Source organism: Hyla sarda, chromosome 3 (assembly GCF_029499605.1).
Source record: "Hyla sarda isolate aHylSar1 chromosome 3, aHylSar1.hap1, whole genome shotgun sequence".
NCBI classification, from domain to species: Eukaryota; Metazoa; Chordata; class Amphibia; order Anura; family Hylidae; genus Hyla; species Hyla sarda.
In genome coordinates this window covers 160,614,101-160,638,883 of record NC_079191.1, presented here as the reverse complement: position 1 = coordinate 160,638,883, position 24,783 = coordinate 160,614,101, and the positions used below count along the sequence as shown (strand labels likewise).

Sequence of the window (24,783 nt, the reverse complement as noted above, 5' to 3'; positions counted from 1 at the left end):
ATGACGATAGCCGCAGTGGTCTTAAACCTGCGGACCTCCAGATGTTTCAAAACTACAGCCGATGGCTGCCCGGGCATGCTGGGAGTTGTAGTTTTGCAACATCTGGAGGTCCGCAGGTTGAAGACCACTGAGAAGTGATTGACAGGCGGAGAGTTCACTCGAGTATAAGCCGAGGGGGGAGCGTTTTCAGCACGAAAAATCGTGCTGAAAACTCGGCTTATACACGAGTATATACGGTACATTTTTGTTCTTCCTCTTTTTTTTTCTACAGCAAATGCTATTAGGCAATTTGCTTACCATACATTTTTTTTTGTGATGCAAAAGGCACAAAACAAAATACTGTAATGTAAAAAGTACCTTGAAATTTTACTAAACCTGTTAAAAAAAAATGTCCCATAATGCATTGTGAATATAGTCGTCATATGTAACAACACTGCCTGGAATCACAGAGAGGAGTTTGAATGGTGAAGATGTTGATGAGTTTTCTTAGGACACTTATCCCAGCCATAGGAATACAGAGGAGGTGTTATGGACCTTCATCACAGAACCCTTCTAACCTGAGCCATAATATGTCCGTGTACATAAAGATTTACTCTCCATCCAACCAAATGAGTGTTATTTGTATGGGCTTTTATATCACTGTGAAGAATATTCATACCGAATACCGAAATTTTTGTGCTGCACGATATGAATTTTAACCCATACCGCAATACCGGTTTGGCCCCTCCCCCTCTGGAATGAATTAATTATCAGCCCAGCGCTGCGCTGTCCCCATCGGGGAACGAATCATATGTGACCCACGAGCGCTGTTCTGCACCCCCCCCCCCCCCCCAATTAATTATCAGCCCAGCGCTACGCTGTCCCCATCAGGGTAAATACTCACATATGTCACCCGCAAGCGCTGCCCTCCTCGTCCTCCTGTTTGTTGCGGCCGCCGGCGCTGACACTCTATACCAGTGGTCTTCAACCTCCAGATGTTGCAAAACTACAACTCCCAGCATGCCCGGACAGCCGTTGGCTGTCCGGGCATGCTGGGAGTTGTAGTTTTGCAACATCTGGAGGTCTGCAGATTGGAAACCACTGCTCTATACTGTATCCCTATGCCTGGGCTGCAAAAGGTAAACAAAATAAACTATAACTCACCTTCCCGTCAGTCCGGACCTGCTTCCTAGGGAATGGAACGTCGGAGAGCCGTCAGCCTATCACCGGCCGCAGCGATTAGAGATGGGCGAACTTACAGTAAATTCGATTCGTCACGAACTTCTCGGCTCGACAGTTGATGACTTATCCTGCATAAATTAGTTCAGCTTTCCTGTGCTCCGGTGGGCTGGAAAAGGTGGATACAGTCCTAGGAGACTCTTTCCTAGGAATGTATCCACCTTTTGCAGCCCACCGGAGCACATGAAGGCTGAACTAATTTACGCAGGATAAGTCATCAACTGCCGAGCCGAGAAGTTTGTGACGAATCGAATTTACTGTAAGTTCGCTCATCTCTAGCGGCGATGTTCCGCCTCGGCCGGTGATAGGTTGAGCCCACTGTCATGTAAGAAGGAACCGGCATAAGTTACAAAAATACCGCAATACACATATTTGGCCATACCGCCCAGCCCCAGTACATGTCTTGTATATTTACCCCACCAATCTGGCAGGAGGGTCGAGACCGCAAGGATATCCAAAAGTGCCATGGTGCAATCCAGTGAGGAATTATAGTCCAGCATGCTCAAGATATGGATACAACTTTTTGTTTCTTTTTAAAGGGGTACTCCAGTGGAAAACATTAGATTTTTTTACAGATCAACTGGTTCTAGAAAGTTAAACAGATTTGTGAATTACTTCTCTTAATCTTTCCAGTACTTATCAGCTGCTGTATGTTCCAGAGGATGTTGAGTTATTATTTCCAGTCTGACAACAGTGCTCTCTGCTGACACTTCTGTCTATGTCAGGAACTGTTCAGAATCCCCATAGCAAACCTATCCTGCTCTGAACAGTTCCTGATACGGACAGAGAACACTGTGGTCAGACAGAAAAGAAATTCAAAAAGAAAAGAACTTCCTCTGTAATATACAGCAGCTGATAAGTACTGGAAGGATTAAGATTTTTTTTAAATAGAAATAATTTACAAATCTGTTTAACTTTCTGGCACCAGTTGATTTAAAAAAAAAATTGCTTCCCACCGGAGTACCCCTTTAATCCGTTAATAGGCTACGCCAAGTCTCGGACCTATGGAACATTTATAACAGCTTGACACGTTTCGTGGTTGCCCGCTTAGGCTAATGATTAAGTGGGCAACAACGAAACGTGTCAAGCTGTTACTTGTTCCGTATGTCGGAGACTTGATGTAGCCTTCTATCGGATTACATAAAAGTAAGACGTTTTATCCAAATCTTGAGAACGCTGGACTACTTTTCTTCATTGTATATGTACTATTGACTATAAAAAATACAGCATAATCATTAATGCTAAATGCCATATCGCACTGCGCCATCTTATCAATGTAGATGCCAACTTGTGACATGATGCCGCCAAGACATCACCAATCGCAGAAAAATTTACGGTCCCAGGTCACAAGTTGCACGTGACTTTGCCAGCACTGACTTCAATGCACCTGCCTGCAAATTTTAGCTATTTTCTTTCCCAGTCAGATCACAACCCTAATAACTTATGATGTGACACATATGGCTGCACAGACTAACCTATACAACAGTGGTCGCCAAACTGCAGACCTCCAGATGTTACAAAACTACAATGCCCAGCATGCCCGTGTATATATATATATATATATATATATATATACATAGTAAAGATGAATGCTGGAAAACAATTTTTTTCACAATTTTCTAGCAGGGGTCCAGGAATTTGCAGACGGTTGGAAACCCTTGTGGAGGGACTTGAACTCCACATTTATCTTTCCACTTTGAAGTCGGGAGCACAAGCCCAGCGCTTAGGATTCCCATTGCCGCGCTGGAATTTTGAGAAAAAGGTCTTGAGCGCCACCTGCCGAGGGACACAGAGGCATGCCCGCGCTCCTCCAATGAGCCTGATCCATCGCGCAGGGGGAGTGGTTTTCCCAGGCTTCAGGGCAGCAGCTGCTATTTGCCTTCTCCCGGCATAATCTAAACCATGTCCCCCCTCCTCCTCCCCACACACATCCAGCCGCCCAGCCTCAGCCACAGCGGCAATAAAACATCCTGGCACGTGCTCCGGCCCCAGCCGCTCACCCCCCCCCCTCTCCTGAGACTGCAGGCAGCCTTAAAGGGATACACACCGTCTTGTGCCCGGCGAGCTGGGGTGATGCCTGCCACTAGACTGCCTGCACACCCAGCAGTACTGTGTCTACTACAACACCCAGCATGCAATACTATAGTGTGAGTACCTTTTTGAGGAGCTGATTGTGTAACAACTACAACTCCCATCATACCCTGACAACTGAATTCAGATTGGGAGTTGTAGTTTTGCAACAGAGAGCCTCAGGTTGGGAGACGGTGCTTTAGACAAGATATCAGTATAAAGGCTAAATGCTGTAGTGGCATGATGGGAGTTGTAGTGCTGCACAGCTAGAGAGACAAAGGTTAGGGAATACAGCTTTAGACTACTGTAGATATCAGGATGTATATAACCTGTGTCTCTCCAACTGTGCAACACTACACCCCCCATCTGACCCTGCAAAACTACAACTCCCATCATCCTCTGACAGTATTAGAAATCCTGATATCTACAGTAGTCTAAGGCTGTATTCCTCAACTTGTGGCTCCCCAACTGTACAAAACTACAACCCCCATCATGTCCTGTCTTGTAGATCCTGATATCCACAGTAGCCGCTGTATTCCCTAACCTGTCTCTCCTCAACTGTGCAAAACTACAACTCCCAGCATTCTCTGACAGTATTAGAAATCCTGATATCTACAGTAGTCTAAAGCTATATTCCCCTAACCTATGGCTCCCCAACTGTACAAAACTACAACCCCCATCATGCCCTGACAGTACTGGAAATACCTGATACCTACAGCTGTATTCCCTAACCCTATGTCTCTCCAACTGTGCAACACTACAACCCCCATCATGTCCTGTCTTGTAGATCCTGATATCTACAGTAGCCGCTCCATTCCCTAACCTGTCACTCGTCAACTGAGAAAAACTACAACTCCCAGCATGCTCTGACAGAATTAGAAATCCTGATATCTACAGTAGTCTAAAGCTGTATTCCCCTAACCTATGGCTCCCCAACTGTACAATACTACAACCCCCATCATGTCCTTGCAGACTTAAAAATCCTGATATTTACAGTAGTCTAAAGCTGTCAAAACATGATGGGAGTTGTAGTATTGTACAGTTGGAAAGCCACATGTTGAGGAATACAGCCTTAGACTACTGTAGATATCAGGATTTCTAAGGCTGTCAGGGCATGATGGGAGTTGTAGTGTTGTACATTGTAGAGCCACAGGTTGAGGAATACAGCCTTAGACTACTGTAGATATCAGGATTTCTAAACTGTTAGGGCATGATGGGGGTTGTAGTTTTGCATAGTTGGGGAGAGATAGGTGAATGCAGTGTTTCCCAACCAGGGTGCCTCCAGCTGTTGCAAAACTACAACTCCCAGCATGCCCGGACAGCCTTTGGCTGTCCGGGCATGCTGGGAGTTGTAGTTTTGCAACAGCTGGAGGCACCCTGGTTGGGAAACACTGGATTAATAAATACAGCTTTAGACTACTGTATATATGAGGACTAAATGCTATCAGGGCATGATGGGAGTTTTAGTTCTACAGGAGCCGGATCTTTACAGGTTGGGGAGCACCATGTAACATAATGAAGTCACGTGGGCAGTCATAGCTATTTCATATGTTTCACCACTATTATGGAATTACTACATTAGGATAATGGATTCTATTCTTATCATTACCAGCCAGAAGTGAACGCTGGCACCTATCAAGGGTTAACAGCGGTGCCGATGATTGACAGGCTGCCCTCCCGACCACGCCCCTTACCCTCTCCTTGACTCGTCATTGGTCTCAGGCGGTCACGCCCCGCAGCCAATGGCCTGGCGCAGCCCACGCGTGTGCCCCGCTGCCATTGGCTGAAAGTTACTGTGGGAAAGAAAGTTTGGGAAGTTTCACACGAGCCGTTCGCGTGCAGATAGCGCTATATAAAGCGGCGGCCAAAGAGAAGGCCAGTCACAGGCGCACAGGGCAGCGGGCCAGGCGGAGGACACACAGCCTGCACACTCTGCGGACGGGCTCTGGATAACCGCACAGTGTGCACGGAGGAAACCATTGGAAGATGCCAGCTGACATGATGGAGAAAAACTCCTCATCTCCTGTGGCCGCCACCCCGGCCAACATGAGCAGCACCCCGGATAAACCCAAAACTGCCTCGGAGCACAGAAAGGTAAATGGTGGTGGATCATACAATGCTAGTGGATGGAGATGGCCATAGCCTGGCAGCTGGAGGCTCACTGTATGTCTCTTATTTCTAGTCATCCAAACCCATCATGGAAAAGAGACGGAGGGCGAGGATCAACGAGAGCCTGAGCCAACTCAAGACCCTCATCCTGGACGCCCTGAAGAAAGATGTGAGTACATGCGATCGCTACTGGCACCTGCTCACTGGCCAGAATTGGGATACTAAGAGTTAATGAAATACTAACAAACAGTATAAATACTTATTCTGTGATGGCCTGGTATATAGCTCACTTATTGATGGACTGGTATATAGTTCACTTATTGATGGCCTGGTATGTGTGTGTGTGTGTGTGTGTATATATATATATATATATATATATATATATATATATATATATATATATATATATATATATATATATATATATATATTATATTCACTTACTGATGGCCTGAATATATAAATGTATATTAGTTCACTTACTGATGGCCTGAATATATATGTATATGTATGTGTGTCCACTCATTGATGGCCTGGTATATATATTCTCCACTCATTGATGGCCTGGTGTATATATATTCTCCACTCATTGATGGCCTGGTGTATATATATTCTCCACTCATTGATGGCCTGGTGTATATATATACTCCACTCATTGATGGCCTGGTATATATATTCTCCACTCATTGATGGCCTGGTATATATATTCTCCACTCATTGATGGCCTGGTATATATATTCTCCACTCATTGATGGCCTGGTATATATATTCTCCACTCATTGATGGCCTGGTATATATATTCTCCACTCATTGATGGCCTGGTGTGTATATAGTCCACTTATTGATGGCCTGGTGTATGTGTAATATATTATATAATTTATTAATTCACTTATTGACGGCCTGGTATATATAGTCCACTTATTGATGTCATGTCCTTGTCCTTACAGAGCTCCAGACACTCTAAGCTGGAGAAGGCAGACATCCTGGAGATGACCGTGAAGCACCTCCGGAACCTGCAGAGAGTTCAGATGACTGGTGAGTGTTCTCCCCTCCTGGGCTGATCTCTTCCAGACTTCCGCCTGCGGTTTGAATGGCATTCTCCTACATTCTACTGGGCTGGTGCTCTGCGTCTTTCCCACGGTCTGGGCTTATTTATAGTTCCTACTTGAAGCTCGTGTTACTGCATGGGGGGGGGGGGGGGAGGAGGGAGCTGCTCCGATGCCGTCTGCACTCTCAGATGCTGCCTACATGACCTGCGCTACGTGTACTGTATATAGGATTGTCCATGTAATGACTGTGCCTTCTTGCCTCTGCAGCTGCTCTCAGCACTGACCCTACAGTTCTTGGAAAATACAGAGCTGGATTCAGTGAGTGCATGAATGAAGTCACCCGCTTCTTGTCCACGTGTGAAGGGGTCAACACTGACGTGCGGACCAGGCTCCTGGGACATCTTGCCAACTGCATGAATCAGATCAATGCCATGAACTATCCGGCTCAGCCCCAGATTCCAGCAGCTGGCACCCCACACCCAGCTTTTGGACAGCCATTAGTTCAGCTTCCTTCCAGCGCACCGCAAGGAAGCCCAACTCCCATGGGTGGAGTTCCCTGCAAGATGGGTGGCCCACAAGTAGAAGCAGCCAAGGTCTACGGTGGCTTTCAGCTTGTGCCAGCATCGGATGGACAATTTGCCTTCTTGATCACCAATCCAGCCTTCCCACACAATGGATCTGTAATCCCAGTCTATACTAACTCCAATGTGCCCAACGGACTGCCTGCTGCAGTGTCCCCCTCTGTGATGCCATCAGTCACTGCAGACTCTGTGTGGAGACCCTGGTGAACGGACTAAAATGGACTTTGCAGCGCTTTCTTTTAGAAAGATTTAGTTACTACTAGTAATCCCTTCTTTGTGTAGCGAGAATGCACTATGTCTGTACATAGAAAAATGTTCATATTGAATGTGCCCTTGTATTATAAGATGGCAATTTATATTTCGTTTGTACACGAAATCTCGTATTTTTATTGAAATGCCAAAGACATTTGACTATGCTCTTAAGTTTCTTCCTATTGTGGAAGCATTACATGTAATAATAAATCTGCACAATGTATTTTAAAGCTACTTTGTTGGTGTTGGTTATCGGCTATTACATTCGGTGAGAAATATGATTAATTCAAATATATATATCATGTGTGTAAAACTTGGGTATGTGGTTGCCCTCAAACACCTAGAAATACAAAGATAGGAAAACAATGCCATACAATTCAATGTAATGGTTCTATATCTGATTTGCACAGACCTACAAACGGGGGGGGGGGGGGGGGGGGGTGTTGTATCATTGTATTTACAGTGTGTAGGTATCTTTTATTTAAATGTTTTTGTTATCCCAACCCCTTTTTAGGCTGAAGTCAAATGTGCTTTGACCTAGCAGTGAACTGATTTATCATGAGACAATATAACTATTTCACCAAAAAAATTGGTCCCTTATTCCAGCCAAGACCACATTCTATAGCTTTTATGGAGAGTGCACCTTTTTGCTAAATTTTAAGGAAATGACTTAAAATCCATACATTTAATTTCCCCTCCCCCAATGTCCTCAGTTCCACAATGTAAGTGTTTTTATGAAGTGTAAATTAATAGGGGACCTCTATAGTTCTCAAACATTTTTAGCTTCTGCTTTTTATATAAAGGATTTAGAGAACCATTTTTTAAGTCGAAAAAGCACTAAATATGTGTGTGTGGTCTCCTAGCTGCCGCTCAGTCCTCCCATATGTCATTTTACTTAATATATGCATGTGTTGCACTCAAAATATTTTTATTTTTCAATCCTGATCCTTTTCAATGTTTATGGAGCATAGTTTTCCAACCAGGGTGCCTCCAGCTGTTGCAAAACTACAACTCCCAGCATGCCCGGACAGCCGTTGGCTGTCCGGGCATGCTGGGAGTTGTAGTTTTGAAACAGCTGGAGGCACCCTGGTTAGAAAACACTGTTCCAGGCTGATAAGTGGTAGTAAAGGCCCCATACTACAGTTAGCCACTTCTCGGGTTTCAGCTCCCCTGGTAACGTGCCTGAACTTAGCAGGACAATTCCAGACAGTCCAGGGATCTGCAGGGAATTCCTTGGCAGATCCCAGCATCCAGACGTGTTGCGCTCTGTCGGCAGCAGCCAGGTGTCTATGAAATCCAGGTGTTTAGGAAGTAAAAGCCACAATGAAAACCAACTAGACAAGACAGATCCGACCTGGGAGACCCGGGCAGCCCCAGGCTGTGCTGTCTGTATCCTGTAACACTGAACGGCCTGGTAAGGAATGCTGTAAACTACATGTGGCTGACCCAACTATTCTAAGATTCTTCTTCTAAGCCTATGGGTTACAGGTAATTCTTCCAAAGCCGCAACTGTGCTACACTATAATAATCCAAGAAGTCTGTTACTTCACCGTACAGTTACTTGTATGGGTTTACGATGTGTCTACACTGCCCCCTGGAGGTCATGCATAAGTCTCACTAGTGCTGGCTCCTATTAAAAACAAAACCAAATTAAATTGATGTAATTAAATGTGCATTTGAACCCATTCTGTTCTAATACAGATGAGGAGCTTCCTCAATGCTTTAACTACATGTCACCACGTCTTGTGCAAACAACCATCGGGCCTGACTATAATCTTCTTAATGTTATAGTGGGCTGTCATATTGAGACATTGCTGATCCAAATGGAGTGGTCTTTGGAGGAGATTTATCAAAACCTGTGCAGAGAAAAAGTGGTGCAGTTGCCCATAGCAACCAATCGGATCGCTACTCATTTTCCACAGGTCTCTTTAATAATGAAAGAAGCAATCTGGTTGCTATGGGCAACTGCATCACTCTTCCTCTGCACCTATATTTATCTTCTTAGTGTAGGTATAAAAGAAATAAAACCAAGGTGGCAGCTTTGTTCGTATAACGTCCATAAAATTAACCCCCCCAAGCTGTGGATGCACTGTATAGTCCAGTTTATCCCAACCAGGGTGCCTGCAGATGTTACAAAACTACGACTCTACATTTTTGTACGGCTTTTGACACTGTCCCACATAGAAGACTTATCAATAAACTACAGTCATTGAGCTTGGACTCCAATATTGTTGAGTGGATTAGGCAGTGGCTGAGTAACAGACAACAGAGGGTTGTAGTCAATGGAGAATATTCAGAGCAAGGTCTTGTCACCAGTGGGGTACCTCAGGGATCTGTACTGGGACCAATATTGTTTAATATCTTCATTAGTGATATTACAGAAGGTCTCGATGGTAAGGTATGTCTTTTTGCTGATGACACAAAGATATGTAACAGGGTTGATGTTCCTGGAGGGATCCGCCAAATGGAAAAGGATTTAGGCAAACTAGGAGAATGGTCAGAACTCTGGCAACTGAAATTTAATGTGGATAAGGGCAAGATAATGCATCTGGGGCGTAAAAACCCTCAGGCAGAATATAGATTATTTGACACAGTCCTGACCTCAGTATCTGAGGAAAGAGATTTAGGAGTAATTATTTCAGAAGACTTAAAGGTAGGAAGACAATGTAATAGAGCAGCAGGAAATGCTAGCAGAATGCTTGGATGTATAGGGAGAGGTATAAGCAGTTGAAAGAGAGAAGTGCTCATGCCGCTGTACAGAACACTGGTGAGACCTCACTTGGAGTATTGTGCACAGTACTGGAGGCCGTATTTCCAAAAGGATATAGATACTCTAGAGAGAGTTCAAAGAAGAGCTACTAAAACTAGTACATGGATTGCAGGATAAAACGTACCAGGAAAGGTTAAAGGACCTTAACATGTATAGCTTGGAAGAAAGAAGAGACAGAGGGGATATGATAGAGACTTTTAAATACATAAAAGGAATCAACACGGTAAAGGAGGAGAGCATATTTAAAAGAACAAAAACTACCACAAGAGGACATAGTTTTAAATTAGAGGATGAAGGTTTATGAAGTAATATCAGGAAGTATTACTTTACTAAGAAAGTAGTGGATGCATGGAATAGCCTTCCTGCAGAAGTGGTAGTAAAAATACAGTGAAGGAGTTAAACATGCATGGGATAAGCATAAGGCTATCCTTCATATAAGATAGGGCCAGGGACTATTGATAGGATTCAGATTATTGGGCAGACTAGATGGGCCAAATGGTTCTTATCTGCCAACACATTCTATGTTTCTATGCCCAGACATGCTGGGAGTTGTGGTAATGCTTCTAGCAACTTTAAGGCTAGGTTTCCACTTGGTTTTTCTTCTGGCAGTTTTTGGAATACTGCCACTGCAGTTTTTGAGCCAAAGTCAGAAGTGGATCCATAAGGGAGGGGAAGTATAAGTCCTTCCTGTATGTGTCCTATTTCTTTTCAATACACTTCTGGCTTTGGCTCAAAAACTGCAGTGGCAGCTGTCCAAAAACTGCCAGAGAAAAAACCAAGTGGAAACCTAGTCTAAGAATTGACTGTTCACTTGCTGCCTAATATATTCCAGCACTTGAGAGGCATCATATATCTCACCTATAAATTAATTTTGCGACAGATCAGTGTATACTGTATTGTAAATTGTCAGATTTTTAGTGCGATACTTCACCAAATTTCTGTTACAATTCCATAGTTTCCTAAGGCAGAATTTCCAAGAGGGAATTTAACAGAAAATTCTATTGTTTTCAATGGGTTTCTACTGCACCGTCTACACAGTGGAATTTGGGTGGTGGAAACATCTGCAGTGGAAATTCTGATTTCAGCTTCTGGAGAAAAATTGTCATGTCAGTTTCTTCTGCGGAGTCCTCTATGAACTGTTTGCAGAATCTCCGGATGGAGATTTTCCGGGCGGACATTCTCTTCCATACTGTATACAGCATACTGTATACTGAATAAGTTCCCACAGTGCACTGCTGTCTGGTAACAGGAATCCAAGAGAATTCCGAATTTACCTCCCTGAAGAGTCAATAAAATATCATATAAATCAAAAGTGACGGATGGATGGGGCCTGTAAGGAAGCTCACTGAGCCCATACTGGTCTGATTTCCAGACCTCTAAGTATCCTGTATACTTCCATATGGTGTGCCTGTGAGGAATCATGCTGTCACTTATGAGCATTGCTAAGAGAATAATATGGCAGGCCATTTTTCTCACGTATTTCATTTGAATCCTTAAAGAAAAGAATTACAGTTTTGGCACACAGCAGTCTACAGTCACCATACACAGCGCTGGAATACATACATTTGTAAGATGCTGTAGATCAATGGTTCCCATTCTTCTAGGGTTACCTTGCAATTCTTTTACGGGTACTTAAAAAAATCTATAATGGTGGCTGCAGACACTGGTCACTGCTTCTATAGTTGCCGCCAAACATGATGCCTGATCTTAACGTGTGCAAGGGCCACTTTAAGATAAATGAGCAGTGGCTGCTAGGACTAGCTTATGGCGCTACTCCGAGGAGAGTAGTAGGAGGAGGCAGAGGAGAAGCACGGGCACCGGGCTGCAGTGGATGGTATCTACCACGTCAGCTTCGGTGCTCCACTGCCCCTCCAGACCTACTACTATGGACATAGCAATAGGTCCCCGGACCAGAGGAGAAGTGAAGCATCAAAGCAAGGCAGTATGGGGGCCTACAGTTATTTTGGGCAGTGTGGGAGCCTACATCTATATGGAAGGAGGGAATAAGCGCTCCATAGAATAGTATTGTTTGTACACCAGGGAATCAGTTAGATAAGCATTTGCTGCTCACCCTGGGTGGTTGTGTAAGCACATACACAACAATGGAAAAGGTATGTAAACTGGATCATCCGCTGCCCTCCAGAGTAGTATGGCAATGGGATATAATGGCTTCAGAAAGATCCGGCTCTCGGTGCTGAACGACCAGACAGGTGGATAGATTCGAGGTAAGTTTATTGACCAGAATGCAATGCATTTCGCTGTGCATGTGCAGCTTCCTCAGGCATCCGGATGCCTGAGGAAGCTGCGCATGCGCAGCAAAATGCGTTGCATTCTGGTCAATAAACTTACCTCGAATCTATCCACCTGTCTGGTTGTTCAGCACCGAGAGCCGGATCTTTCTGAAGCCATTACATCCCATTACATCTATATGGGGCAGTGCAGGGGCCTACAATTTTATGGAGAAAGTGTAGGGGTCTACAACTATATGGTCACAGGGGTATGTGGAAACAAAAAGACGGAAAAATGGTGGCGGTGCCTTGTGCCGTTACCGAAAGCAGGACAGGTACATGTAGTCACCATAATTGCTCACATAGTACCTGGTGATATTGGGCTTAGAGCTCCTCACCTATTATAGCATGAATTAGTCAGTTTCGTTGCATGGCTGCTCCCAGACCTGGATCCACCTGCAGGGAGATGGCTGAAGGGGGGCGCACACCGCTAGCAGTAAAATTCACCACGGGCACCGTGGATTAAAAAAGAAGATTCTTATTGTAAAAAAAAACAACGCGTTTCTAGAGTGCTCACTCTTTTTCAAGTCTCATCAAGAGACTTGAAAAAGAGTGCGGGCGCTCTCGAAATGCGTTGTCTGTTTTTACAATAAAAATCTCCTTTTTAATCCACGGTGCCCATGGTGGATTTTACTGCTAGCGGTGTGCGCCCCCGAACCAACCTGTTTTTTTCCCCTCCGTTTGGATTCTTCCAGCGGTAACCTAAGTACACAACTATATGGTTGCACAAAGGGGCATACAACTATATGGTGTGGGGGCCTGTAACTATATGGGGGTACAATTTTTGGAAATGGGATGCACATGATGACACAATTATTTCTTATGATTGAATATTCATTTTTTTATATTTTATACCATGTTTTTATAACCATTTTAACCTCTCTTTTACATCTGTTATCTACAATCATAACAAATGTAACCTGAATTGCATCTTCCCAGCATCTTCTTCATAGGTTGATTCAGTGTTTCCCAATCAGTGTGCCTCCAGCTGTTGCAAATCTACAACTCCCAGCATGTCCGGACAGCCTTTGGCTGTCCGGACATGCTGGGAGTTGTAGTTTTGCAACAGCTGGAGGCACACTGATTGGGAAACAGTGGGTTGATCACTATGGAAAATCTTCAACAGTAAAAGCTGCAGGAATTTGGTCCCGGTTACAAGGGAGGTCTTTGGTGTGTGTTGAGATATGCGACCAATAACATAGTCCAGCTGTTAACTGGCTCCAGAAAGTTAAACAGATTTGTAAATTAAAATGAATAATATATACATGTGTAAAATACACATTTATACCAGTACGTGCTTAATTAATGATATATGAGATAACACATACCTATGGTAGATGTGGTGTTAGGATATATGCAGGGTAAATTCAGCTATATATGATGGTAATGGTGAGTAGATGATCCTTGTAGATGCCCAATAGTGGTATTTGGTTGCTTGTCCTATATGTAGAGTTGAAGGGGCGGCACTGTGTTGGCCTGCAGTGAGGACTAATTGGATCTTGGCACTATTGGTAGAGTGGTATATGATTAACGGTAGCGGCAACGGCCCTTAACCTGCACAGTGTTGCCTATAGGTTGCTTCTTGTATTGTTTGTACTTGCGGTTTTGATGCGTTTCTGCAGCGTTTTTTTTGTTCATTCCTGAATGCTTCTTTTGAAAAGTCCAGTTGGGGATAACGGGAATACGCCTCAGCCGGTGGCGTCTCAACCGTACTCACCCTGCTTCGCGGTTAGCTTGATGGTTGCTAAGGTATCAGATCGTATCCTGTTAGTGACGTCACTACGGAGTGTGAGAAGACTCAAAGTTCCTTCCAACGCGTTTCAGAAGCAATAGGATATGTGACGGAGGAATGTATGTTCCCATATAATTTCCATACGGCTAGAGATATTTCAATAACTGGTACACATATTACGGGTCGGGATATGAGGACGGGATGGGAGGTCGAGATAGGAGGTCGAGATAGGAGGTCGGGATAGGAGGACGGGATATGAGGACGAGATAGTAGGTCGGGATAGGAGGTCGGGATAGGAGGACGGGATAGGAGGACGGGATAGGAGGACGGGATAGGAGGTCTGGATAGGAGGTTGGCATAGGAGGTCGAGATAGGAGGATGGCATAGGAGGTCGAAATAGGAGGTCGAGATATGAGGATGGGAAAGGAGGATGGGATAGGAGGACAGGATAGGAGGTTGGGGTAGGAGGTCAAGATAGGAGGATGGGATAGGAGGTCGAAATAGGAGGTCGAGATATGAGGACGGGAAAGGAGGATGGGATAGGAGGTCGGAATAGGAGGTCGGGATAGGAGGACGGGATAGGAGGCTGAGATAGGAGGTTGAGATAGGAGGTCGAGATAGGAGGACGAGAAAGGAGGATGGGATAGGAGGTCGAGATAGGAGGACAGGATAGGAGGACGGGATAGGAGGTCGAGATAGGAGGACGGGATAGGAGGACGGGATAGGAGATCGGCATAGGAGGTCGGGATAGGAGGATGGGATAGGAGGACGGGATAGGAGGACGGGATAGGAGGACGGGATAGGAGGTCGGGACTAGAGGTCGAGATAGGAGGACGGGATATGAGGACGGGATGTGGGGTTGGGATATGACAACAATATATGAGGACGGGATATAAAGTCAAAAGCTTCCTCCTTTGTTTATTTTCCTCCCCAACAAGGATTAGGAAGGAAAAACCGGGCAACGCCGGGTACGAAGCTATTAGATGGGTAGACGGTTTGTTTCAATATTTCAATGTGCCAGCTTCTAGAGGAGCAGTGCATATTTCTAATGCTCTATTCAGACTGTGTCTAGACCTAGACGCGTTTCAGGGCACTTAAATAGACCCCTTCTTCAGTAGGCAAAAGATATAAATGACAGCAGCAAAGACTCTTTTTATATAGTCAGTCCACATATGTTTTTCATTAGTGAGCCTAAACATCTTATTCCCTGTTCAAAGGATAGGGGATAAGATGTATGATCACGGGGGGTCTGGCCGCTAGGACCCACCCAATCTCCCAGCCCAGACTTCCGAACATGGAAGCCTGGGCAGGGAACATGGAAGATTGGCATGTTAAAGTGGCTTTAAAGGGTTACTCCAGTGGAAAAAAAAAATTCAAATAAACTGGTGCCAGAAAGTTATTCAGATTTGTAAATTACTTCTATTTTAAAAATCTTAAGTCTTCCAGTACTATCCAGCTGCTGTATGCTAAAGAGTAAGTTGTTTCGTTCATACCAGTCTGACCACAGTGCTCTCTGCTGCCACCTCTGTCCATGTCAGGAATTGTCCAGAGTAGGAGCAAATTCCTATAAAAAAAAACCTCTCCTCTTCTGGTAAGTTCCTGACACAGACAGAGGTATCAGCAGAGAGCAGAGAGAACTACACAACTTCCTCTGTCGCATACAGCAGCTGATACAGTACTGGAAGAATTAAGATTTATAAATAGTTGATTTGATTTTTATTTCTCGGGAGTACCCCTTTAAATGAGCGTCAAATTAAATTTTATACCTTCACTTGGTTCTCGTTATGCCCAATAATTGGTATATGGGCCTTTAGTTTAGATCTCAATTCACATTAATAAATGTTTACTCTTTGATTACCACTAAGCCCCAGTCACAGATCTTTTATCACTTGTTATATGCTATATACATAGTTTTAGGAGTGAAAAGACTTACCGTATATACTCGAGTATTAGCCTAGTTTTTCAGCATGATTTTTCGTGATGAAAATGCCCCCCTCGGCTTATACTCGAGTTAACTCTCCTCCTGTCAATTCCTTCTCAGTGGTCTTCAACCTGCGGACCTCCAGATGTTTCAAAACTACAACTCCCAGCATGCCCGGACAGCCGGAGGTCCGCAGGTTGAAGACCACTGATGAAGGGATTGACAGGCGGTGATGATGAAGGGGGGGGGGGATGATGACAGGGGGATGATGACGACGGGGGTGTTAATGAAGGGGGTCTGGATGATGACAGGGGGGATGAGGACATGGGGGGATGATGTATTTCCCACCCTAGACTTATAGTCGGGTCAATAACTTTTCCTGGGTTTTTGGGGTGAAATTAAGGGCCTCGGCTTATATTTGGGTCGGCTTATACTGGAGTATATACGGTAGTTTACATTTGACTGTCAGTTGAATGTCATAAAAGAAAAATGATGAATCAAACAAGTTTAAGATCTATGGTTGTAAAGGTCTAAATGTGAAGAGACAGCTTTTTGGAGCAGTTATATAATACTTGTAGAACATTTACCACATATTTTGGAGTCACTCTGACTGATAGACAGCTATGCAGCAAAAGTCAGATAAGCATGTCATAACCAGGTGAACATGTTCTCTACAGCTATAGCCCCTGGCAGAATAACAGTAATCTTACAAGACTGGAAGGTTGTAAATCATAAAAAACACAACGCCTACAGGCTACAGCTCGTGTGCTACATTCACTGTAAATTCAAAACACACCTACCCCTCTTCCCCTTCATTTAATAGAGCATTCATTTTTATTGAGGGTAACATGGTATCCTATAGGCAGTATATGTTCAATATTGAATGAGTACATTGATAATATTATACAGGTACATCTGTGGTGTCCCGGTACCGTATTGTATACGATACCTGTGTAAGAGGTCCCCATAGCCAGAGTCCCTAGGACGTCGGGGTCCCTCTTTTGTAGATCTCCCCTTGTCACCTCTCACTTAGTCAATAAGTATATAGCAGTTTTATTTAATATTTATATAATTATAAGTATACAAATGCATATATTTAGTTAGCTACCTGTTCGGAGCATGGCAGGACCTGCGGGTCACGTCATTAGGTAGAAACTCTATGGTTTTGCTACAGGACCTTTGGAGGTTCCCGTGACGTATGCACCCACAATGCACTGTAACGGTGAGTGACAGTCGTTACGGACCAATCCAAAACGGCCGTCCCCTGCCCATATAAGGGACCCGCGCCATCTTGATCCCTCTCTTGGGTTGCTGACTCTGGAAGAGGTAGGACCTCCGCAGCTTACAAGACTAATTACTAGGCCAAAACCTTGCGGCCTCGGCCTCTAACATAGCGGATAGACTAAGCAATTCCCCGCTACTCATCGCAGGATCACTGGACCTCAATATTCCCCTAAATCCAGCGGATCTCTGCTATACAATTCTCCACAAGCCAAATTGGGCTTATATGATCCCAACCGACTGTCAATCGTTGCTCAAGCCTAATGTAAAGAGACTTTGTTATCTGGACTGTTACTGTTACTTCATGCACAGAAACTTCTCAGTAAAAGTTCCTGCAGGTTTTCAGTTTACAGCTGTTGTGGACAATCCTTTATTTCTGCATCACCTATTGCTTTTGGGAAGGGTGGCAATAGGCCTATCAAGAAAACACAGTATTTAACCCTCACCCTGGCATCACGAGTGGCAAGGGTTAACGGCGCCCTTAAAGGGGTATTCCAGGCAAAACCTTTTTTATATATATATATCAACTGGCTCCGGAAAGTTAAACAGATTTGTAAATTACTTCTATTAAAAAATCTTAATCCTTCCAATAGTTATTAGCTTCTGAAGTTTTCTGTCTAACTGCTCAATGGTGATGTCACTTCCCGGGAGCTGTGCATGATGGGAGAATATCCCGATAGGAACTGCACAGCTCCCGGGACGTGAGTCATCAGAAAGCAGTTAGACAGAAAACAACAACTCAACTTCAGAAGCTAATAACTATTGGAAGGATTAAGATTTTTTAATAGAAGTAATTTACAAATCTGTTTAACTTTCCGGAGCCAGTTGATGTATAAAAAAAAGTTTGGGCCTGGAATATCCCTTTAATTATCCTGCACACCGACACCCTAGACACTCTACACCCCCACGGGGAAGTGTCCTCTCCTCCGCCACCACACATCAATAATATTTTATGAGTGCATCAATAAACAGGAACATTCCCCCAAAAAATACTAGTAGGTTTTCCTTATTTCCTGTAGACATACTGTACCAATACAAAATCCACAAGTGAATGGTCATAAAGTGATGTCACAATGATGTCATTACAGGGAAGGCGTCATTGCATGTGGGAGAAAGGAATACTGGGTTCACATTGTTTGGTCCAAAGATCATGAATAAAGTATATGTGCACTATGTGGTCAGCTTTTCTTTTTATTAGTTTATTTATAGAAGAGCAAATGATAGCGGTTATAGGAACTAGCAAGCAATACTGGCTTAGACTATGTTCAGACAGTCTTTTTGTAAAAAAAAAAAAAAAGACTATAATAGAAATAGGTTAAGAATGTAGGTGATTTTTTGTTGTTGTCATTTTTAGCATTTTACATGCTTTTTTACTTTTGGTCATTTTTGCCCACAAACCGCTAAAAATAATAAACATGCTCTTTAGTATAACGCCCGTTGGAAATAACATTTGTTGTTGTTGTTGTTGTATCAGCCACTTTTTCATAGACTTTATTATAAGACATTAGACAAAGAAAATTTAAAGTGAAAAGGGTCAATTTATGGCAGTTTGATGGATAAAAAAAAACACCGCTTATTTAAGCATGTGAGAATATAGACTTAGGGTACGTTCACACGAGCAGATTACCTGCGGAATTTCTGCAGCGTATTTGCCATGGATTTCAATGGGTCCAAAGAAAAAATTTCAAATCTGCCTCTATTGCGGATTTCCTTCTGACCCATTGAAGTCAATCGTAGCAAAATTTGCTAAATCTTCCACAGCAAATACGCTCCAGAAATTCTGCAGGTGACCCACCCATGTGATCGGACCCTTAGGTTAAGTTTCTACTTGTTTTTTTTTTTTTTTAACGCCATTTTTGCCGCATGGTGTTTTTTCGGCCAAAAAGAGCTTGCAGCCAGATGTTAGCTGTAAATCAAAGAGAAATTGCAAAATTCTTTTTCCACTTGGCGTTTTTTAGTTTGTTTTTATTTTTATATTTAATTTTTTTATCCTTTTGGAGTTTTTTCACTCTTTTTTTGGGGGCGTTTTTCAGCTCCTTGGTGGTTTTGCAAAATCGCAGCATGTTGAGCCACTGGTGTTTTTCTCCCACAGAACTCTATGGGAGTAAAAAAAAGGCCCAGAAAAACGCCATTTGGGTTTTAATTTTGGTGTTTTTTTAGGCGGTTTTTACTCTCTTTAGGACATTAGCGATCCAAAAAAGTGATGGAGATACCTTTTTTATTAAAATTTCGTAGAGTACCATTAAAAAATAATAAAAAAGATACAGTAGTGATGGACAAATTTTTATTTAACGAAATGTATCTTTTTTATAACAACATTTTTCTAAATTTTTAAACAGGGATCAATTTATGTGGGCGGGCAGGACACTAAAAATGTAGTCGCCAATAATACAAATGTAGTGTGTGTGTGTGTTTCACTTTTTATTCTTTATTTTATAGGTGATACTACTACTCGCAGCATGGAACACAGCATGATGGGAGTAGTAGTACCTGTACTAATTGACAGATCGCCCTGGGTTCCGTTGCAATCCTTCTGTATAATGTATAGATGCGGCTGGACGCTCCTCTATGGTCCCCTGCACTGCCGTATATATATATACCTATTCATATTTCCCTCTGAGAGCGGTGATTGGCTGAAACCATCAGGCCAATCCCCATTCTCGGCGGAAAATATGAATGAGTGATGTTCTATTCACATCACTGGCCGGAGTACAGAGCAGAGATGCGAGCGATGAATAGAGCCGCTCCGCATCTCTGCTATATTATGGACAATCGCATCAGGCGATCTGTCTAATAGTACAGGTACTACTACTCCCATCATGAAACAGTCTGTTCCATGCTGGGAGTAGTAGTACTACCTAAAAAATGTCAAAAAAGAGAGGAAAAAAAGGGAAACACACACTTTATTAAAAATTTATTAAAATTTCGTTATAAAAAATATAAATTTTGTTAAATACATTTTTTCCCATCACTACTGCATCCTTTTTTGAATTTTTTTTTGGTACCCAACAAATTTTGGGTCCCAAAAAAAAAAAAGAAAAAAAGAAAAACGCCAAATGGGGCCAAAAGGGCAATTTCCACACAAATGAAAAAATGCCAGAAAAAACAACAGACGCAGGAAAGTGCACTGGCGTTTTTTCAGGCGTTTTTTTTTTTTTAAACCAAAAAAGCAGGTCAAAAAACTAAGTAGAAACGTACACATGCAAGTCTGTTTTGTATGGACCTGTTACAGGCTGCAATTCAAGAGCATGGGGTCCCTACTGCACCTCAATTTCATCTTTGTGTATGGGGCCAAATATAGAACAAGGTTAGTGCTGCTTCACTGGAAACATCTTCTATATTACACAAAATAGCAAATTTGACAAGGCTCAGGCTGAACACTTATGTATTCTAGGGTATCTCCCCTAGATCAGTAATATTCATGAATATCAGACAACATGTCGCCTTTGACTGGTGCTGAAGTGTTGCTTGTTCCACTGTCTCTTTAATCTTAGTATTGATGAAGATTTAGCTCATCGATTTATATCTGGGTGACTTACTAAAGGTTGTAAAAAGGGGTATGCCAGTGTTTTGCAAGAAGGGGGCTGGTAAATAGAAAAAAAAAGATATTTTTATTAAAGACTATACCTATTTATTTATTTTATACCTATTTGAGCTGGAATAAAAGCATGAAAGAGCATGTAAGTACAAACCAAATATGTGATTTTGATAAAATACAACATAATCCAACAGAAGGTGGTAACATACACATTAGGGAGATTTATCAAAATCTGTCCAGAGGAAAAGTTGCTGAGTTGCCCATAGCAACCAATCAGATCACTTCTTTCATTTTTTTTTTTAAAGGGCCTCAAAAAAAAAAAAAAAAAAAAGGAGGCAATCTGATTTGTTGATATGAGAACCTGGTGAACATTTCCTCTACACAGGTTTTGATAAATCTCCCCCTATGTGTTCTGAATGTAGAACTGATCATTTTGTCAGAATGAAAAACCCCAAAACAGAACCTGACAGATACCATTATAAGTCATTGGGTACGCCAGACACGGTTGGTGTCCATCATGTGACGGATCATTGTTATCTATGTCCATGATGGCAGTATGAACATAAGCTAATGTAGTGATAAACTCATTGGCCCTCATTTACTATTGCAAACCCAACACATTATGTCGGGTTGTGCGCCAGATACTGGCGCATTGTGCCAGAAATTCTGTCTACGCCAGAATTAACCCCGTCCTGGTGAGGTGGTGCTTAACGCACCAGGACGTACATTTACGTCCTATACATAACCGCGAGCATCGGAGAGATGCTCAGGTCATGCACGGCAGGGACCCGCTGGTAATGGCTGACATCCGCGATCGCATGCCGTGATCAATACAGATACGGCATCTGCAGCAGTGCGGTCACTAAAATGGATGATCGGATCGCCAGCAGCGCTGCGGTGATCTGATCATCCAGAACGTCAGACGGAGGTCCCCTCACCTGCCTCCGCTGTCTTCCACGGGTCGTCTGCTCTGGTCTGAGAAAATAAATAAATAAGTAATAATAATAATAATAATAATAATAATAACAATAATAAATATATATATATATATGTTTATATATATATATATATATATATAGATATATATATATATATATATATATATATATATATCCAAAATTGCTGCTTTTTTTTTAAATAAAATTTTATTAACATTTTTATAAAAAAATTATAAAAAGTTTTATATATGCATATATGGTATCCATAAAAAGTACAGATCACGGCACAAAAAATGAGCCCTCATACCACCGCTTATACAGAAAAATGAAAAAGTTATAGGTCTTTAAAATAGGGGATTTTAAACGTACTAATTTGGTTAAAAAGTTTGCGATTTTCTTTTAAGCGCAACAATAATAGAAAAGTATATAATCATGAGTATCATCTTAATCGTATTGACCCAAAGAATAAAGAACACATGTCATTTTTACCATAAATTGTACGGCGTGAAAACTAAACCTTCCAAAATTAGCAAAATTGCATTTTTCTTATCAGTTTCCCCACTCAAATAGTATTTTTTTTATTGTGCCATACATTTTATGGTAAAGTGAGTGATGGATATCAACACACAACAAAAATCAGCCCTCATACTAGTCTGTGGATTAAAATATAAACGAGTAATGCTTAAGGCCAAAATGGGCTGAGTCCTTAAGGGGTTTAAAAAAACAAAACAACTAAGGGGCATGTCTGTCGGGGAAAGGGGGCATGGTCACCGAAAAGGGGTGTGTTCCCGACATTTTCACAAAAAAACTACATATTTACTAAGGTTTCCACAGGAAAGTGTAGGGAAAATGAAAAATGTAGGGAAACCTTAGTAAATACCATGGAATAAAAATTGGAGGAAATTAGGGCCATTCTGTACCTGTAAAAAGAGTAAGCAGGGACAAGTGAATGGAAATGAGAACCCGGAAGAGGCTTAAGTCAGGGATTAGGTGACAATGGTAGATAACAATAGACAGGAGGGTGAGGGAATGGGGTTAAGTGAATACAAGGGGAGAGGAGACTTGTTTGTAGTACACTTTCTGATGTATTTTCTATGGAAAATCCAGTAATTGAATCTTTTATGTCTTGTTTGCACAATAAATATTTTCCTCTCCAACAGTTATGTTCTTATCACTGATGCACTCAGACCTACCTAAGGTTAAACATGAACCAATCTTTCAAGTTAGGCTGGGTTCACATCATGTTTTGTGCGCATACGGCAGAAACCTCGCGCTCCCGTATGCCTTTGTATGCGCTCCCGTATGTAATTTATTTCAATGAGCCGACCGGAGTGAAATGTTTGGTCCGGTCGGCTCATTTTTGCACCGTAGGCGCTTTTCACCCGGACCTAAAACTGTGGTCGACCACGGTTTTAGCTCCTGTTGTAAAAGCGCATACGGCGCAAAAATGAGCCGACCGGACCGAACATTTCACTCCGGTTGGCTCATTGAAATGAATTACATATGGGAGCGCATACGAAAGCATATGGGAGCGCAAGGTTTTAGATCCCCCCTGTCGTATGCGCTCCCGTATGGGACAAAACATGATGTGAACCCACCCTAACCAGTCTTCCAGGAGTTATAATTTCATTTCTTTTTGTTCAGAACAAACTGAGAATAAAACGAGATGCATTTTACCAAAAGTTTAGAAGTTCTGTTTTGAGTACCAGCTGTATTTGACTTGGAACTGTACAAAAACAACATGGCATATGTAGAGGTCATTATTGGGACTTCACATCCTTGACTTAAAGGAATACTCCGCCGATCTCCGGGCCGGCGCTGCAGCGTTACAGTCACAGAAGCCTGTGGCTTTCATGATCGTAATGTTACACCCCCTCCATTCATGTCTATGGGAGCCATCACCCCGTACACAGCCGTCACATCTCCTCTCATAGACATGTATGGAGGGGGTGTTAGCGGCTATGTTTGCCAGTCATCCGGCACTGCACGGAGTTCGCTCTGTGTACTGGATAACTGGGGTGATGCAACAGCTGGTCCCCTGTGATCAGACATGTTATTCCCTATCTTTTGGATGTGGGATAACTAGGAAGATTTATCAAAACCTGTGCGGAAGAAAAGTTGACCAGTTGCCCATAGCAACCAATCAGATCACTTATTTTGAAAAAGGTTCTCTGAAAAATGAAAGAAGCGATCTGATTGGTTGCTATGGGCAACTGGTTAACTTTTCTTCTGCACAGGTTTTAATAAATCTCCTCTGCGTCATCGCTCTGCTCACTGAACAGACGGAGCAGAGCAATGACACAGCCTGTCAATCAAGACGAGGGGGCGTCACTGCCGGACGAAGTAACAGGACCTGGTAAGAGGAGATCCCTACCCAGGGGACTACTTGCGGGCCTGGTGGGGACTAGTTTATAAGTTCATATCCTCACCATCCCTGGGGGCAGGAGCGTCCCCTGGGGATGGTGAGGATAAAGATTTTACTCTATATAACGTATTGCCAAGCATTATATAGGGTAAAATCTGATGATTGGTTCCCTTTAATGTGAATATAAGCCTCAATTCCTTCCCTGCTCAACAAAGACCTCAAACAGCAACCTCAGCAACTGAAATACCAGGACCGGTTAATACCAGCAGAACACGCAGGTGTGTGCATTTGTTTGTATAGAAGGATTGCGTGTATTGTGCACTTCAAAGAACACAAAATACTTTTTTCACTTATCTTCTCTGAGCACTTGGCTTGACTTCAGGTCATGTTATCCTCCTTCATCTCCATGTGACCATGGTAATCTACTGAAGGTCCTGCAGGTGTGCATTCAGCGTATGTCGTGTAATATGAACATAGACCCTCATACTGCTAAGGTCTTTTTGCAGTGACCTTAAACTCTTCCTAGCCATTAGATCTGATGGTTGACAGTACATGGACATAGCGTTTATATCGCTACCACAAGGTTCCCTAATATTGTAAAGCGGTTGATCCTCCAGCCCAAATCCTTTAAAGGGGTACTCCACCCCTAGACATCTTATCCCCTATCCAAA

The 24,783-nt window shown here is 42.8% G+C and overlaps 1 protein-coding gene and 1 long non-coding RNA gene across 2 annotated transcripts in view; both read left to right on the top strand.

The window, feature by feature from the left end:
• Positions 1–3,227: 3,227 nt before the first annotated feature.
• Positions 3,228–7,507, top strand: HES1 (hes family bHLH transcription factor 1). The gene is made up of 5 exons (XM_056565392.1): positions 3,228–3,365; positions 4,901–5,382; positions 5,471–5,566; positions 6,345–6,432; positions 6,714–7,507. The coding sequence occupies exons 2-5, from the start codon at positions 5,275–5,277 to the stop codon at positions 7,232–7,234; spliced, it is 813 nt and encodes a 270-aa protein (XP_056421367.1). The 5' UTR covers positions 3,228–3,365; positions 4,901–5,274; the 3' UTR covers positions 7,235–7,507.
• A 16,466-nt stretch (positions 7,508–23,973) lies between these two features.
• LOC130361834 (uncharacterized) overlaps positions 23,974–24,783 on the top strand; it is a 70,151-nt gene continuing 69,341 nt past the window's right edge. Inside the window, exon 1 of the long non-coding RNA XR_008891168.1 lies at positions 23,974–24,103. This is a non-coding gene — a long non-coding RNA (uncharacterized LOC130361834). The remainder of the gene's footprint in view (positions 24,104–24,783) is intronic.

Bases quoted from the DNA above. Each gene is read 5' to 3' on its own strand.
- HES1 (XM_056565392.1), top strand. From the start codon at position 5,275: ATGCCAGCTGACATGATGGAGAAAAACTCCTCATCTCCTGTGGCCGCC. The intron at 5,567-6,344 runs GTGAGTACATGC...TTGTCCTTACAG, and splicing joins TGGACGCCCTGAAGAAAGAT to AGCTCCAGACACTCTAAGCT. The intron at 6,433-6,713 runs GTGAGTGTTCTC...TTGCCTCTGCAG, and splicing joins GCAGAGAGTTCAGATGACTG to CTGCTCTCAGCACTGACCCT.